The sequence below is a fragment of the Nestor notabilis genome, unplaced genomic scaffold (assembly GCF_000696875.1).
Source record: "Nestor notabilis isolate BGI_N333 unplaced genomic scaffold, ASM69687v1 scaffold13092, whole genome shotgun sequence".
NCBI lineage: Eukaryota > Metazoa > Chordata > Aves > Psittaciformes > Psittacidae > Nestor > Nestor notabilis.
In genome coordinates, this window is record NW_009917062.1 from 39,912 (window position 1) to 57,626 (window position 17,715).

Here is a 17,715-nt window from a genome sequence, read left to right on the forward strand (position 1 = left end):
TCTAACTACAGCCCCTGCCAGCACCTCTGTACCTGAGGGAAGAGCTACTCTGTGAGATCCACCATGAATTTTTGTGGCAGCTCACTTTCCTGCTCATTAGGTGGCTTGATCGCTCACGTAGGTGTTGAGCGGTGCACGGAATGTGCTATGCTAAGTGGTACATCAAAGTATCAGCTCTTCTGTATGGCACCCAGTCTGCGTCTGTTGACTCCTGGAGTCTCACCTTGCTGCAGTTCATGGAGGAAATAGCCTCATGCTGTGACTTCTGTATTGAGCCCAGTGTCTGGGGTGGGAGTAGAGCATCTTCTGGGGCTTGTGTTTTTGGAATGTGAGTCCTGTCCTGAGTCTTGATTCCCCTCACTTGTTTGCTCTAAATTCATCAGGAGGTTCGTTGCAAGTGACGTTGCAGTGCTGAGGATGCATTTGCTCACCAGGACATGTCCTGGTGGTCCCCTCTTGCTTGGCCCAGTTGACCAGAACTGGTGCAATCAGATGGCCATCAGCACTGCCAAGGCGGCATAATGAACATCTTTTGCCTTTGCAGCACCAGCCTTTAGCTCAGCCTTAGTTCTGTCATCCTGATGAAAACCAGGAGTGCCCCAGGTTGTGAGGGTTTTCCTGTGTGGCTTCTTCCCCACCCCTTAGGTCTGGTTTTAACATCCAGTGGAGATGTAATTATTCATCTAGCCCTGGTAAGGGCGGGGAAACCCAGGAGAAGGGGGTTGGGCACTGCTGTCTATTTCCATGCTAAATAAGTCTCCCTTTTCCTAACATCACATCCCCAGGGAGAGCTATGTTGTGGCATTTCATTTGCAGCTACTATTCAGGTAGCTCCTGGCCCCTCTGCCTGTGAGGGTTTGGGGCCGCAATGACAAAACCAGCCCTGCTTGCAGGGCTGACAGCCTGTGGCAGGCTCCAGCTGCTATATATTGTTTTAAAGAAGAGCAGAAGGAGGTTAAATTGCCTCAAATCATGGCTGAGAACTTCATCCCCCCTTCATTTGTTGACTCAGAATAACAAGCTCGGGCAGCATTAGGATGACGATGAGCATCCAGTGCCCATTACTGCTGTGGCCATGCAACTGCTGGTTGCTCCACTGTAAACCTGCCTGCATATGCAGATGACTTGTCTAGTGTTTGATCACATTATTTAGTATTTGATTACTGAACATCGATGCTCAGAGAGGCAGTGCTAGCCTCATCCTTCCCTGCAATGCCTCCCTGTTCACTGTTTTGGAGAGCAAGGCATGTGTCCCTTCCCTTCCCTTTCACCCTCCATAGCGGTGCTTTAATTCCCAAGGGGGAAGAGCTGAAACACTGAGGAGAAACGGAAATGGGCTTGGGGGTTTCCATGAGCTGTGCCATGTGCCCTCCAGCCACATTTCATCACTGATTTCACATGCAAAATTGCTGGAGCAGAAGGTCTGACATTGTGATTTCAGTGTCAGGTTTATGGAAAGGAGGGGAAGTGGTGGGGAAGCTGTGGTGTGAGAGTCACAGCCTCAGCCTGGCGTGAAGTGGAAACTAAAGTGGGGCAAAACTCGAGTGGGAGAGAAGTGATCTGCAAAAGTGACCTTGAGAAGTGTGGTTTATTCACCCCCTGTTGTCTGTTTTGGAGAGCAAAGCAAGCTTCCCTGCTCTGTGGTGAGCTGGCAGCCCTGCAGCACCGTCTGCCCAGGGCATGCATGCTCTCCCCTTTCTCATCCAACAAGTGGATCTGGGACGGATTTCATCTTTAGACCTTCAGAATCCCTCTAACCATGAAAAACAGAGAAAGTCAAGCCCAAAGTGGTGATTAAACGGGCAAGCGTGGACCTGTTGGAAAGATGGATGCTGCAGGCAGCGAGCAGCAGGGCATGTGGGAGCCAAACCTGGCTGCTTCTGTGCCCTACTCTAGGCTTAAACTCATTGTTTAGAGTCATGGTACTACCTAAACAGTTGGTGTCAAAGTTCTTCTGCATCCAGAGATCCTTAATCTTCCCAAGCCTGCTTTCCTGGAGGAATAACACTTCTGGACGAGCACCGGCTGCGTTTTGCTTGCAGCCGAGCACACATGGCTCTGTCTGCAAGCACATTGATCTGCCCTGGAGTGGCAAATCCTTGGTTGATGAGGGGTGGGATTTTTGGGAGAGGCAAATGCAGATGCACCCACAGTCTGGTACCTCTAATGGCTTCGCACAGCTACTTGCAAGTGCCGCTGAAATCCTGCCCTGCTTTGATTGATTCCTCATCTGTGAGAAGAGCAGCAGCAAAAAAAAACCCTGAGAAGGAAAAATCCACACTGAATTTTACTTTTCTTCCACTAATAAACCATGGCGGGCCAGGCTCGGGAGGTGTTGACTTCAATTTACATGTGTCCCAAGGTGGATCTAAACCCATTTCTCCAGAGGTAAAGGGCTGATTTAATTAACCATCTCTGCCATGAAGAGCCAGGGCCTCTTTCCTCCACACACTGGGGAGAGATGCAGCCTGTTGCCCACAGGATGCGAACCCGTATGCTGGAAGCTTGTGTTTATCTCATGAGTTTTTGCCTATGCAGTGCTGAAATACAGAAAGGCAATGCAATGAGGCAGGTGCTGATTGTAATTAGGTTGGGTGAGCACTTGGCCCTGAAGCAGGAGCAGATCTGAGTGATTTGGAATGATGAGAATTTGTGCGTTTGGCTGCAAAAATGGTGAAGTTTGCACCAAAATGAGGTTTTGGTCTTTCCCTGAGATGTGGCTTTGCTGGGGTGTCCTTGTCCCCAAGGTGCTGTGTTTTCTGGCGTTGCTGGGGACTTGTGCTGAGCTTTGTCCCTGGAGGAGCATGTGTCTGTCTGTGGATGCCTTGGGGCTGGGGCTGGGATGCAGAAACCTCTCCAGTTTAGTTTGCCCTGTGGTGGGTGGCATGGCAGTATGGACACTGATGTTACTGGCTGCCTGCTGAGCTTGCTGTGGCCATGCCAGGGCTGAGGTGTTCAGGAGAAGCACTTGACTTGATAGAAGAGGGAATTGGATCGTTAAAAAGGAGGTTAGAAAGGAGGGGGGAAGGAACCCTAAACAATCCCCTTCCCAACAGCAATGCAGAGGGAAGGGATGGGGGGAGAGCATCAAGTAGTTAAACCTCTAGCAACAAGTGCCTGCTTGGGAGGAATGCTGCCTTGCTGCTAGCATTTCTATAATTTGGACTAATCAGTTTGAAGGCTGAAAAATTGATGTGCTTTCCCCTCACCTTCTTTTTTAGTGTGCTTAAAGATAAATGCATTTGGTGCCAAAGATGCCTGCAAAATGTACAAGGGGTTTCTAGCAAAGCATCTCCTCTCTTTTTTTGGGGGGGGGGATTCATTGAAAAATCATGAGCCTCTTGCAGAAAGTGTTGGGTTTGGGAGCAGGGATTTTCCCTTAATGAAAAACTGTCATTTGCAGAAGGGGGGAAAATGGTCTTGAATCCTTTTTCAGTGGGCTCTAAGTGCAGTGAGCTGCGGTTCCTCTTTTGTTCATTGCCCATGGTGTCCTCAAACCCAACAGGGCACCTTCGCCGCTGCCCATGTTCTGGGGGTGCTGGCAGGTGCCATTCATGCATCTTTCTGGAGCAAGGCTGGACCATCCAGGCTCTTTATTGCTTTTGCATGTGGCAGTGCTTTCTGCACCTCCAGCTTGCTTGAGGGCATCACATTCTGCAGCACTGATGCTTCTAATCCATCTTCTCATCATCTGCTGTGACAGTGTTGTGGTTTAAGCCCAGTTAGTAACTCAGAACCACTCAGTCTTTTGCTCACTCCTCTTTTCTCCCTCCCCGTCCAGGCGGGATGGGGAGGAGAATCAAAAGAATGTAAATCCCACAGCTTGAGATAAGAACAGCTCAGTAACTAAAGTATAATATAACACTACTACTACTAGTAGTAACAGAAATAACAAGGGGAGAGAATATAAAACTAAAAAGGGAAAGGAAAAGAAAACAACAAACACAAGTGATGCACAATACTCACCATCCGCCAACCGATGCCCAGCCTGACCCGAGCAGCAATTTGGGCCTTCCAGGTGACTCCTCTCAGTTTATATACTGGGCATGATGTGCTGTGGTATGGAATACCCCTTTGGCTAGTTCAGGTCAGGTGTCCTGTTTCTGTTTTCTCTCTGCTTCTCGTACCCCTCCTCACTGGCAGAGCAGGAGAGACTGAAAAGTCCTTGATTGGAGTAAACATTACTTAGCAACAATTAAAAACATCGGTGTGTTATCACTATTGTTCTTGGACTAAAGCCAAAACACAGCACTGCACCAGCTACTAGGAAGGGAGGAAAAAATAACCAGGACAGCCAGTGTAACCACAGGTGTGCTTAAACACACTGGGTTTGCCCTGCAAAGGCATTGGACCCAAAAGGGAACCCGAAACAAGCATGAATTTGGGAATACCCGGCTAATGTGGTTAGCTTTGCCCCAGCAAAGATATCAGAGGCATGGGAACAATGAGGCGGTGCAAGCTCAGTTTGCTGTGGTTGAAGGAGCCGCGGTGGGATACCAGCGTGGGGAGGAGAAGAGCTCACTGAATGGTGAACTGAAATCTCTAATTCTTTTCAGAAGCTCCTATTTTAAAACCTGATAAGGAAAGCTGCCACTCCACATCCCCAGGGAGCTTTAGAGCAAGTTAATATAGGGGAGATGTCTCCTTTCTTTCTTTCTTCTTTTTTTTCTTTCTGACTAAAGCTTCCCTGAGAGAGTAATTAAAAAGTGCAAGTTCCAGGTGCTAACCGAGAGGATTTAGTTTGAAGAATGAAATGCTTGGATGCCCCTGCACTTGCGACCCTTCTGCAGAGCATCTGGTCTGTTAACAGCTGGCTTGCCTTGGGTAGGAGCAGGGGTGGAGGATCAGAGAGATCCCATTTACCCCCAGCTCTTTCTATGTCCCCTGGCACCCAAAATATAAGGGTGCAGGACACAGGCTGTTAAGACAGGAGAGTTACCAGCAGCAAAAAGCCTCGCAGTGCTGCTGTGTGCTGCTACTGCTGAGTTTTGTGCCTCATCATTTCCAAACACGCCCCTAGTGCTTAAACGTGAGGAAATGGATAGTTAAGCACATCATTAATCTTATCCAGCCCACATAATCAACAATCAATTAATTCTTCTCTGGGCTGAAGAGATGCAGATTGCACTGCAGCCTGGGCACTGGCAGGAGGATCACCTTTCTGCAGGGAAAGGCAAGGCAGAGCCTCATCCCGTGGTTGTCCGAGGTGCTAAAGTGGATCCAGACCTTGACAGCTCTGGGAAACTTTCTTGCAGCAGCCCTTAAATCAAAGCAAACATTGTGCCTGCCAATAGCGGGGTGATTTATTGCTCCTTCCTGGGCTTGAGCCCTCTACCCGAGCCTTGCGCTCAGACTGTGCATATACCATCTGAAGGGTTATGGATGCCATGCAACATGGATCTCTGAATCCCATCATGGCATAGCGGGGGCTTGGGAGTTCCAGCTTCATCTTCATTGTGAGGTTCATGGTTTAGCTGCCTCAGAAAGAGGGAAGACACAGGCAATAGTGAGAGCAGAGGGCTGCAGCTTGCAGCAGGTTGGGAGGAGGGAGAAGGCATCCGCCTCCCCTGACACTGCGGGAGATTTTAGGAAAGCACAGTGTAATTACAGGAGAGGAAAAGTTAATTGTTATCATTACCAGTGAAGAGCCACGTGCTTGCAGATTATAGGAATTTATGAATAAGCAAAGTGATAAAAGAAACCTGAGGATGCTGGGTTGCGGAGTGTACTTTGTTTGGGTATTGTGACAGAGCATCACTTGGATTAGTTGTAATTAAAAATTAACAAACCCCTTCAACCGACCCACTGAAATGCCTCTGTGCTTAAAACTATGATGTGTTTGTAGTGCTGCAATCCTCTCATCTCCCTCCCTCGCTTTCCTGTCTCCTCCTATCAAAATACAGGTGGCTGTTCCTTGGTACCACTGCACTCTCCTCCAAGAGCCCAGCATGTTTCAGGCATGTTTCTGAACATGACCTCCAGCTCTAGAGCCCGCAAGTCACCCACTGCGCATCTCATGGATGCTAACACTTGCTGGCAGGAGTGCAATGCTGCAGGGATGTCTTGAGGAGGTGCTGGTGGGAAGGGAGAGGTGGAGAGGTGGAGATCGCCTCGAAGTCTTGGTGTCCTCGTGTGGTTTCGTCTCCTGCTTTGTGTGTCTGGTGTAACTCTGTGCTTCCTCATACTGTTATGGGGCATAGGGCTGTGTGTAGGGCTCAGGGAGGGGTCTGCATCTGGCTGCCTTCTGGTCTGGCATCCTGAAGTTCCTCCTCAAGCCCTCATATGCCCTTCCAGTGTCCTGCAATGAGTGGTAACCCCGCGTGTGTAGCTGTCTATCTGTAGGAGGTGGTGGTTTATGGCCCTAAGAGCTTCTGTAAGATGCCATACGTGTAGGATGCCTGCAGTAGGATGCAGAGGACTTGGCAGTGGTGGGGAGGAGGAAGGGCAGCGTGAAATGGTGGCTGGTCCCTCTGGGATCCCATGTCCCTGCTCAGCTGTTAGTGCTATTGAAAGAAACGGTTCATTGCAGCCAGTTGTGTGCCTTAGGCAGGGGAATAAATCCCCTGAATAATAAAATTGTAAAATATTGTTTTGATTTATCCTTTTTTATCATCTTTTAATATCTGGAAAGACTGTGTGAGCAAGAGGCCTTCATGGGTTTTGAATGACAGGTTAAAGGGCTCCAATAAAGATTAGATGGTCCACTATCTCCCAAGGAAATTGCATCAAAGTGGTTACTCCTGCTCGCTCCTATTAATTTCCTCTTCACGGCTGCTAGGAGATGCCTCATATCCTGATGCAGCAGACAGGGGCTAAGAGGCACTTTCCATTATCTCAATCATCGCCGTGTTTATGAGACACTTAGGGTGTTTCTCTGCAGAGCCATGCCTTGGAGGTGAGAGCATCACAGGGGCAGAGCCAGGAGCCAAACGGAGGTGGGACCATGCTGTGTGTAAGGCCAGGCACAGTCTCTCTGCAGATGGGTGGTGGATCTGGTTTGGAGGTCTGATCCCTCAAGTACATGTGCCGAAATACAGATGATGCCTTCTGCAGCCATCTGTTTCATAGGGGTCAATAAAACCTGAGGGTTTTATTAGATGTCAAGGACGGATGAGCATCCATTCATAAGCAACTAGTTGGTGAGCACTGGTGGGGTGGGGCAGGGATGGGGGATCCCATCTTTGTTGCTCCACCTTCACCCTCTAACTGCAGAGCAGCAAGGCAGTTGATGAATGAAATCTCTCCCCATCACTGACTAAAGCCTTACTGTAACTGGAACATCTTCTTGTTTATGGATTAGTTTTCATTTCCTGCTTGAATTAACTTGGAGGCCAAAGGCCAGGAGAGTTATTATCCCCAGCCCTGGGCTGCAGGACATTAATGGGGATGGATTTGTAAGACACTGGCATGGGCTTCCCATCAACTTCTTAATTAAATATTCAGGTTTTGCATGGAAAAAGAGTTGTGAGAACTGAACCATGCCCTTGGAGTGGTAGAAAGGACATTTCAGATCAGCAGAAGGGGAATACTGTCCTGCCTCTCCATGTCTGTGTCCCCATGGGTGCTGCTGGTGCAGGGAGTCCTGCCATCCCTATGCCTGGGTATGAGCAGTGGGGAGTAAAGCAGCTTCTACAGCCCCCTTGCTCTGCCTGGCTAATAACTGTATGATTGCTGTGTGATTTCAGTGTTTTCCTGGTGGCCCTAAAATAATTTATGGCCAGTGTGGAAAGTTCTGGCCATTCAGGCTTCAATAGGAAGATGCTACCCTGTTTAGCTCTGGTACAGGCGCAAAGCTTTTCTATGTCTGTCTTTCTGCCCTGTTTCAAGGACAGGACCTGCTCTCACCTCTGCTCTGGCATGGTTCGGCACCCAACTGCTTTCCTCTCCTTTCTCTTGCAGCCTGCCCAGCGGGGACCTTCAAGGCCAGCCAGGGTGCGGGGGTCTGTGTGCCATGCCCCTCCAACAGACGCTCCACCGCCGAGGCCTCGCCGGTCTGCACGTGCCGCAACGGCTACTACCGGGCAGACTTTGACCCACCGGCAGCTGCCTGCACTAGTGAGTAATAGATCAGGGTTGGGAGGGGGGGGGGCTGCAGGGCCTCACACTTCTCTGCTGCTGGGGATAACATCTCAACCCAGGAGCTTTTTCATCTTCTTTTCTCCCCCTGTCCTGCTGTGGAGGAGAACGAGATTGTGGCTGGGTGGGCATTTGGTTGCCAACTGAGATCAATCCACCATGAGGATTTAGCTTTGTAGAGGGCTGGGGTACCCATAGTGAACACCCATCCCTTTCCACATGGCGTGGCATTGCCTCCACATGCTATAGAAATGCTCCTTGCACCAACATGCAGCCCTTCGCTGCCATACCAGCATAAGCAAAAGTTGTATCACCCTTTGCTCTGCTTGCCTGGGACACCACCATGGCACACACCAAACGATGAGTGATGGGACAGCTCTGCAACCTGCCTCTCTGGCAGCCATGTGAATTTATACTTCACCCTGCAGTGGTGGTGATGGCACAGAGATAGTTCGCAGGATAAATTAGAATTTAAAGTTACCTGCTGTTGCTGTCTTGTTCATAGCATTGCAGATGGAGTAATTTTTTTTTTTATAGGGGGAAAGGGTGCCTTAAGCATTGGTGTTCAGCATGGTGTTGCATGCAATGCATTGCTGCTTAGGTGTCTGCCTCAACTGCCTGGGATGGCAGCAGCCTCCTCAAGTCTGTCTCTTGGTGAGAAAACAGCCCAGGAGAGAAAAAAGAGCCGCTGTGCTCTTAAGCCCACTGAGAACATGAGTCTCAGCCTCAATTCCCACTCCCAATGGGGGTTTTGAGTCAGCCTGTCAGGGAGCTTTAACATAAGGACGCTGTGGACCCTTGGTGCTGGGGAGTGCCTGACATGCAGGTTGGAAGCGAGGAACGGATTTGCATGCTTTGCTGGATCACTCGAGCTGTCAGACCAGAGGTACTCAGCAGGTAGCACAACTGCAGATAATCTATATATCTTTATTATGTCTCGTTACACAGCTGATTTACAGTATTGCTGCTCTATACGAATACAGTATAAAAAAGTCTATTTGCTGATTTTCATTTCTTCTCGTCGATGCTTAATTTTACAAGGCTCTATCTGAGGTGCCAGCTGTTCACCGATGAAGTTTCTCTGTGTTAGAGGAGTAAATAACACCATGGAGCTGCAGGCATATCCCTTGACTAGAGACCTTCCCAAGGGCAATGCCTGCGAGTGTGGTTCATGCACTGTACCCGTGGCAGAGGAGGGAAGGGGCTGCAGTTAAAGGGGAGGAATCTGGGGAGGCAGCGCTTTGCTGCTGGGCCAGAGAAGAAAGAGTTTCCTCCCTTTTTATGGAGGAAAGAAAACTTGTTTGCTTAAGGTACAGAGGGGGATTGGATTAAGGGAACAGAGGAAGAGGGCAGTGCAGGCAGGGAGCTGGGCAGGAGTGGCTCCCTGGGCCACCCATGGTCCCCCAGGCTGACTGGGAGCAGTGACTAGAGCAGGGTATCAGCCGAGGTCATCCTACATAGATGACCTCTCCATCCATCCCACCAGCCGTGTCACCCCCACACTGATGAAGCTGCCTCTGCCCAGCCCATCCCCATGCACTAATAGGGCTAATTTATCTGCAGGCACTAAAGATGTTCCCCAGCACACACGCGTGGAGGGCTCCCCTGGGATGGTTTTCCTCAAGACAGAGCATGCTTCGTGCTCTTAACCTTTCTTCATGGGTCAAGTCATCCATCATTTTTATTGCTCCCTGCATCATGGCAAAGTCCTTTTTCTTCCTTGGAAGTGTAGCACTGAGCTGAACCAGCACGAGTAATTAATTGCTTTCCTTATTTGATGTAACCCAGCAGCTGGATTTTGTGGTTTTGGATGCAGAGCTGTCATGGCTAATGTCAGATCCTTCCCCATACCTGGGCAGATGTATGTTTGTACCTCAATGTTGCTCTCCTGCCTGGATTCCTCCTGAATTGCTCTTTATGGACTCTGGCCCTGTTTTGGCAGCACTTGCAGTTGGAGCTACGTTCAATTCCCATCCTCTGAAGCGTTTACAATGGCTCCCAGCGGATTTGATCAATGCAATTTTGATCTCTTGTCCAACATCCAAGCTGCTTGCAAACCAGTGAGCGGTGTCGCCTCCTCCATGCTGTTAAATATCTGGGCTCCCAATTTGAGATATCGATCCATTAATAACCACTTTCCATTTTTGACTCTCTTTGCCCACTGCTCCTCCATTTATCCGCGGTGCTGGCTAAGTGGAGTTTCTCTCGCTGTGATAATCTGTTTGAGTTGCTTCTCCACATGAGCACTGGAGCTATCTCAACATCTCATTTTAACGATCAGGAGTCCATCTTGCAGATGGATGTCTGCGCTCCACATAGGGGATTTTTTGAGACTAAGTAGGTTTGTGGCATGGGAGTCCTCATCTGAACTGTGAAACCCCTCTCTGTGGCTTGTGGTGTGGGTGGTCAGCGTTGCCAGTGGGGAGAACCTGACCCTGACTTAGGTAAAGCCATGGAGACCAAATCCCTCTCGAGGCAGGTAGTGATGGAGTAGACGAGTAGACAGAGCCCTGCTGGAGCCCTCAGGGTTCCCACTGAGCCCCACTAGGGCTGAGTGTAACATTTTGGACAAGGGCCTGTCTCAACTGCTCTTCTTTCCCACAGGCGTTCCGTCTGGTCCCCGCAACGTCATCTCCATTGTCAACGAGACGTCCATCATCCTGGAGTGGCACCCACCACGGGAGACAGGGGGTCGGGACGATGTCACCTACAACATCGTCTGCAAGAAGTGCCGGTCGGACCGACGCGCCTGCTCCCGCTGCGATGACAACGTGGACTTTGTCCCCAGGCAGCTGGGGCTGACGGAGACCCGGGTCTTCATCAGCAACCTGTGGGCACACACACCCTACACCTTCGAGATCCAGGCTGTCAATGGGGTTTCCAACAAGAGCCCCTTCCCACAGCAGCACGTCTCTGTCAACATCACCACCAATCAAGCTGGTGAGTCCTGGGTCGATGCGGTGCTGGGGGGTTTTAGCTGTACCCTACCGGTTGCAAGCTCTATGTGGAAGGAAGCTCCACATCTGAAGGATAAAAATCTCCTTGTGTGTGAGTGGTGTGTGATGGATGTGGTAAACCTGCAGCCAGGCCTCGGTGGGCTGGGGAGAAAGGCCAGGAAAAGAGGGAGGGAAAGGACTGAGGAGGTGGAGGGGATGGGAAAAGTGAGAACTGGGTTTTGGGAGGAAGGGGAGTGAGGACCAATACCTGTTTTTTAGCCACCTCTAGATTGCTTGGGGGTGAAATAGCATCACCATTTCCCCCCTTTTCCCAGGCAGAAGCAGGGAAATGGGGTAAATCCAGCCTTGAAATGCAGCCTGGTTGCATTATGGTATGGAAGGAGCAGCATCCCAGGGCTGAGTTCAGGCTGTGTCTCCTCTGGCACATCCCTCTCCCATAATTTTCCTCTTGTCCTCTTTTCCAGGCTCCCCTTTCCCTCCCTCTTTCTGATCAGGTGTCAGGAGCTGAACAACAGCTCTGAGCCAAACTGGGAAGCCAGCAGGGTGTGGGTGCAGATGACAAGGGGGAAACCGGTCCCGGGCTTCAGTGAGGAGCACAGGGAGTGGAGGGGAAGGAAACCCATCTGCTTTGGGCAGAGAAAGGGGATTGTAATTGCTTTGTGCTGAGAGTGTCATGTAGGCAGCCTTTGCCAGGGTGGTCCCTTGGGAAAGTGCAGCAGAAAAACCTGGCATAAATATTTTAGTCTCCTGGCTCCCGGCAGTACAAATCTACACTTGTGCCTGGCTGGCATCACTGTCTCCTGAACCATGTGCAGTCAAGCCTGCCTCTCATTTCCTGGCCTTTCTTTTTCCAGGATGGGATTTTTGGGGTGTTTCTTTGCTCATATCCCACTCCAAGGCTCCCTGGAAGCTGGGAACAGCCACACCATCCATGGCTGTTTGTCTTGCAAAGTATGAATATTAACATGGAAATGCTCCCAGTGCCACAGGATGGGCTGTGGGGTAACATGATGGAAATGCATCAGACATGTCAAGGGCAAGATCCGTGCTGGCCATCTAAAATCCTTTGGCTTGCAGTGAGCTTTTCCAGCTGCAGGGCTGGATCCAGGCTGGTTAGCGCATCTGACCCTGCAGGGCTGCTCCCAGCCCCATTTGCCTCTACACCGCTATCCACGCTAACGGGGTGGGGAATGCAGCAATTAACAGCAATCAAACAAAGTGTTTAATTTCAGCCCATGAACATCTTCTTGGAATGGATGTGGAGAGATTAAAAAAAACCCCAACCAACCAGGATTAAATATGCCAGGTGAACAAAGGCGGTGCCAAGCTATCGACATCTCCCAGTGTGGCCATGTGGAGTGGAGCTCCCATCTCACCCAGATTCCCTTCATGGCACAATCCTATACTCCAAGCTGGTTGTGCCAAGCTGAACTCTGCCCTGGTTGTGGTAGGGAGGCTTTTTGATAGGATTAAGTACAGGATCAGGGCCATATTTGCTGGCTGACTCTTTCGGGTATAGCTTGGAGGGCAAAAAGCCTTTGGAAAAGTGGCTCCTGGCTAATTTAGTAGCTTGGTGTCCTTGATGGTGGAAGGATGTTATTGCTGCCGCTGGGATGCTCAGCTCTGGGATACTCGGCTCCAGGGATACTTGGCTGTGGGAGTGCTTGGCTGAAGGGATGGTCAGGTGCAGATTAGCCCTGGGATTGCTCCAGTGCAAGCAGAGAGCAGGGCAGGGTGCAGGAGCAGTGGGGACAATGTGCCTGGCAGCTATTTTGGGAAACCTGCTCACTTAGGTCTGGTGCATGAACTGAAATACTATGGGCTGTCTTTCAGAGAACGTGGTGCATGGCATAGCTGGTGGGACTGGTAAGAAACACAGGGCAGGGAGGGGAGGGGGTCAGACAAACCATGTCAGGCTCACACTTGATGCTGACTTCATGCTTGGCCAGTGCTGAGCATCTTGCTTTCTCCGGGGGATACTGCAACAAGATGACCAGGAGCCCTGTGGTTTGCTGCCCGGGAGGTCTTGGTAGCTGCAGGGATGGAGGTGCTGCCTTTTGAACACCTTTGCAGCATGGCCCTGGGGCGTGTGAGGAGCTGAAGGATGGTTTGAGAGTGTTTTGCAAGTGTTGGGGTTCAGAAAAAGAATTTCTGGGAGAGACACATTTGGGTGCTAAGGATGAGCATCCCCTGAGAGCTTTAAGAGCAGACCCAGCAGCTCCTCTGAGACAGGGCTGAACCAAAACTGTGCCACAGGCTCCAGCATCCTGGGGTCCCCTCACTGGGCTGGGGTGTCCCTGCCCTGGTTTCCTATCACTGTCCTCAAGGTTGGCAGATTTTTGCTCCTACATCCTACTACTGGCAGCATGTGAGGTCACAGCTGTAGCACAGGCTCCTGCAGAGCTGGGTGCTGGCTCCCTCTGAGAGGCTGTTACAGCAAAAGATGGCAAGCAGAGCTGGAGAACGTCATTGAGTCTTGGTTTGTCCCCGCTGGGGAGAGCTTTGCTGTCTTTGCCCCACTGTGGGAGACATTCTTGGAGCAAGCAATCCCAGAGAGAAGGAGCACTGAGGATTTCTAAGCTCCTAATTAAAAAGAGTCGTTGGTTTAAATACCAGAATTCCCTTGCCAGCTTGCTGCTCTGGTTCCGCATAAGCTGCTGAGATGCTGCTGTTCCCTCTGCTAATGTGTGAGCTTGTCCCCTGTGGTGAACAAGCACAGGCATGGAATATTTGGGATGCTCTGTGTGTCCAGGGAATTTTCTCCCTCCCCAGGGCCATTGGTCCTACCCCTCTCTGTTAAGTTTTCCTCCCTCCCTGCTTCCTTGGCAGCACCCTCCACCGTCCCCATCATGCACCAGGTGAGTGCCACAATGAGGAGCATCACACTTTCGTGGCCTCAGCCCGAGCAGCCCAACGGCATCATCCTGGACTATGAGATCCGCTACTATGAGAAGCTGAGCCGCATCTGCACGCCCGATGTCAGCAACACCGTGGGCTCCAGGCCAGCAGCGGTAAGCTCGGGTGGATACCTTGTGGTGGAGTGTGGGCTGGGGGCATGTGGAGCTTTGTACCGCGCTGCTGTGGAGGCTGCTTAGGTCCTGAGCTTACTGGGAGATGGGGAACATCAATGAGCCCTGAATCAGGCGCTCTGCTGGCAAGAGTCAGGGTGGTGGGATGGGTGGTGGGACAGGCACCAGGTTACCTGCATTGGCTCAGGAGGGTGGGAATGATGTGCAGCCAGAGGAAGGGAAGAGATGTGGCCACAAATGCTAGTTCTTCTTCTGTGGCAGTGTTTTCTCTAGCACATCAGTGCCTGTTGCTGCCTTGGCTCTGGTATCTGCTACAGTGAGCAGTGACTTGGAGCGTGGGGCCAGTGTCAGGAGGAAAGCAGGGGACGCCAAGCACCAGGGAGGGTTATCAGGGTTGTCCCCGTTTTGGGTCACTGCCTCCCGCTGCATCCTTTCACTGGCAGCTGTCCTTCCCCGCAGGGGACATGCTCTCGACCCTTGCGGTGAACCATGCCACGGCCAAGCTGTTCATCCCTCCTGTGTCTTGCCAGCTTGAACAAATTCCTCTAAATGTGAATAATTAGGTGATCTCACCAGAGCCCCTTTACAGCAGAACACTGGGGAACATTGCAGAAAATGAGATTTGAGACGCATGAGGTTTCCAGCGAGGTTTAGCACAAGAACCCTTGCTAGCAAAGCAGGGACCATAGGGGCTGGGGTTCTCATAAGAGGCCAGTTGCCCTTGAACCTGCTTGAGCAGGGTCTCGAATGGCACGTTATGGTGTTTCCGTGACTGTGTGACATTTCTGCAATGTGCAGGGACATCAGTGGTTCAGAGAGGAGGAATTTGCTGCTCATGAGTGTTTTTGCTCTGGATGCTTTTATTGTTTCCCCCCACTGCTCCATGCTCTTTGCTATGGTGTGACCAGGGGGACTGCCTGCGGGAACCTTTCCAGATCCTTGGAAGCCAGGCAGAGCCTGTAGGTCCTATTTCTGTGGGATTCTCTGTATCAAGAGCAACCAGGAAGGTTTGAGCCACCTTGCCCAGGCTCCAGTGCTTTCCCTCCTGGAGCAGAACCAAGGCCACTGCTTTATTCCCCTGAAGATAAAACTCATCTGTGCCACCAATGGGGATGGGTGGGCTGCAGGGCGCATCGTCCCCCTGCTGTTCCCCATCCCTGTCACATCTGACCATCTCTCTCTGCCGTGCCTGCAGGACCACAACGAGTACAACTCCTCCATGGCCCGCAGCCAGACCAACACAGCCAGGATCGAGGGGCTGCGACCCGGGATGGTGTACGTGGTGCAGGTGCGAGCCCGCACTGTAGCCGGCTACGGCAAATACAGTGGGAAGATGTGCTTCCAGACGCTGACGGATGGTGAGTCCAGGAGGGGGGCACAGGGAGGCGAAGGGGGTGGTTGTTTTGTTCCAGTGACAGCTTCAAGCTCTAATTGGATTAAACGAACTTGCCTCTGCAAAGCTCGCTCCCAGCGGGCAACGTGGCAAAAGCCAGGTGATTTACAGCAGTGTCTTATTAATCGCCAGCTGGAGGAGTAATCTGCTTTGAATCTCTCAGGTCTCTTTTTCCCCCTGCTATTTAGCTGCGGTTCTGTCTTTCCTGCCTCCAGCTGTGGTGGCAGAGACCTCCTGTCACCAGCTGTGAGCCTGACACTGTGGGGTGGGGAGGAGAGGAGGGTTGTAGACCCCTGGAGGAAGGACTCTGGGATGCTCTCGTGGGATGCTTAGGATTGCATGTGAGCCATCAGGACAAAGCTGGAAAGGTCAGAGCCATCACTGAAAGGTGATTTGCCACCCTGAGGTGGTGTGTTGAAGGAAAAGGGCCAGCTCATGACCTTTGTGGCCTCTTCTGGCCTCCTTGCCAGACTCATGCTGTCGTTCTTCTGGCCCCAGTCCTTCCCTGCACCCACAAATACTAGGTTCCTTTAGAGACTAATAACCCGTGGGATGGTTCTTCATTAATCCCAGCTTCAAAACTAATCCGGAAGTTAGTGAATGAAGCACTCGCTTCATGGTCCTCTTACCTCTGGAGCAGACGAAGTCCCTGCAGAGAGCCCTTCCCTGCTCCTGCTGGCGTGGTTCCTTCTCCACATAGGTGATACCCATGGGTTCCAGCTCTCATGGCTATCTTTCCTAAAGCTTTTCTTCTTGCCTAAAACCGGGTCGCCCCGTGCTTGCACTCACGTTGAGTGCCAGCTGGGGTGGGAAGAGGAGAACCACACAGGGGACCGAAGGGAAGGAAATGGTAATAAACCCTCCCAGTGCCTTGAATATTCAAGATTAGAGAAGTGAGAAGAAAAATCCTGCCTCAAATAAGCAATTAATTGAAATTTAATAAGAATGGATAGTGTAGATTATTAAATAATAATTGATGGTTAGATGAGAATTTTCAGGATTTAAGCAGCATGCAAGAGATAAATCTAGTTGCTATTAATTAACTGTGGAATAGAAAAATACAGATAAAGGGGTGCTTATGTGCTTCTTTTGGAGTAAATTTTACATTAACTCTCACTTGTGGCTGCTGGCACAGCCTGGCAGACCTTGCTGGGGACAGTTGGGGAAGGGGGAGATGTTTCTGGAGAGCTGCAGAAGCCCCTGTGAGTGTATCTGAGAGACCTCATATTAAATTTGGTCAAAATGGCCAACAGGTTTAAATTTTTTGAGGGAAGAGGAACCCGAGAGGCACGGACAAAGCCACCCTGTGAACCTCATCTCTCCAGGAAACTGGACCCATGCACAGTGGGTTTGACTTCATTCCCAGGACCTTCTCTTCCATATTTTTAACCAAGTATGTGTGACCTGAGCATGACAGTCCTTCTCTGTGCAACGCCGCATTGGCTCATGACTTACCTCAACCAGTACTTCTGCCTGGATCCCGTTGTCCCACCACGCTCCCATGCGAGTGGCACCCATGGAATCAGAGGGAGCATTACGGGACCCCTTCCCAGGAGGCTGCTTTTGCTCCATGAGTGTGCAAGGGAGAGTTCACCCCATCCCTATTCCCTTGCAGATGACTACAAGTCGGAGCTGAGAGAGCAACTGCCTTTGATAGCGGGGTCCGCAGCGGCTGGGGTGGTCTTCATTGTCTCACTGGTGGCCATCTCCATCGTCTGCAGCAGGTGGGTCCCTGTGGGATGTTGTGTCCCTGTGGGATGTTGTGTCCCTGTGGGATGTTGTGTCCCTGGAAGGTGGATGTGGTAAGACATAGGTGGGAGAGATGTGGGGTAAGAAGGGAGGGATGGGAGACCTGGTAGATGGATCGAGCACCAAGCTGTCACTGCTCACCAAGTGCTGCTGTCAGGGGAGTGGTTTGGGGCCACTGCCAGCCACTGGTCCTTCAAGCCTGGATTGTTTTTGATCCCCTTGTCTCCCAGGAAGCGTGCCTACAGCAAGGAGGCGGTGTACAGTGATAAGTTACAGCACTACAGCACCGGGAGAGGTGAGCGGGAGCAAGTGGACTGGGGAAACACTCCTAAACCTGCACCCAGCATGTGCCCCATGCCTCCACCTTCAGAAGTGTGTGACGGGGGATGAAAGCCCCATGGGGCAGATGGAGAGGGACATAGGGTGGGAGTAGAGATGTTCACTACTGTGTGTTGGGATGTCTGGGGGGATTTTACAGTGGTGCAGCATTGAGGGTGGAAAGAGGGATGGG

At 51.1% G+C, this 17,715-nt stretch overlaps 1 protein-coding gene across 4 annotated transcripts in view; it reads left to right on the plus strand.

Annotated features, from left to right (window-relative positions):
- LOC104413816 (ephrin type-B receptor 1) overlaps nt 1–17,715 on the plus strand; it is a 44,650-nt gene that overhangs the window by 15,861 nt on the left and 11,074 nt on the right. Inside the window, exons 3-9 of one of the 4 annotated variants that reach the window (XM_010024918.1) lie at nt 7,900–8,055; nt 10,681–11,016; nt 13,863–14,011; nt 14,199–14,230; nt 15,293–15,420; nt 17,071–17,179; nt 17,435–17,487. In XM_010024918.1, coding sequence (XP_010023220.1) covers nt 7,900–8,055; nt 10,681–11,016; nt 13,863–14,011; nt 14,199–14,230; nt 15,293–15,420; nt 17,071–17,179; nt 17,435–17,487 — 963 coding nt within the window. Of the gene's footprint in view, nt 1–7,899; nt 8,056–10,680; nt 11,017–13,862; nt 14,045–14,198; nt 14,231–15,257; nt 15,421–17,070; nt 17,180–17,434; nt 17,500–17,715 lie in introns of all 4 variants that reach the window. The other 3 variants (XM_010024916.1, XM_010024917.1, XM_010024919.1) reach the window with 3 other exon arrangements.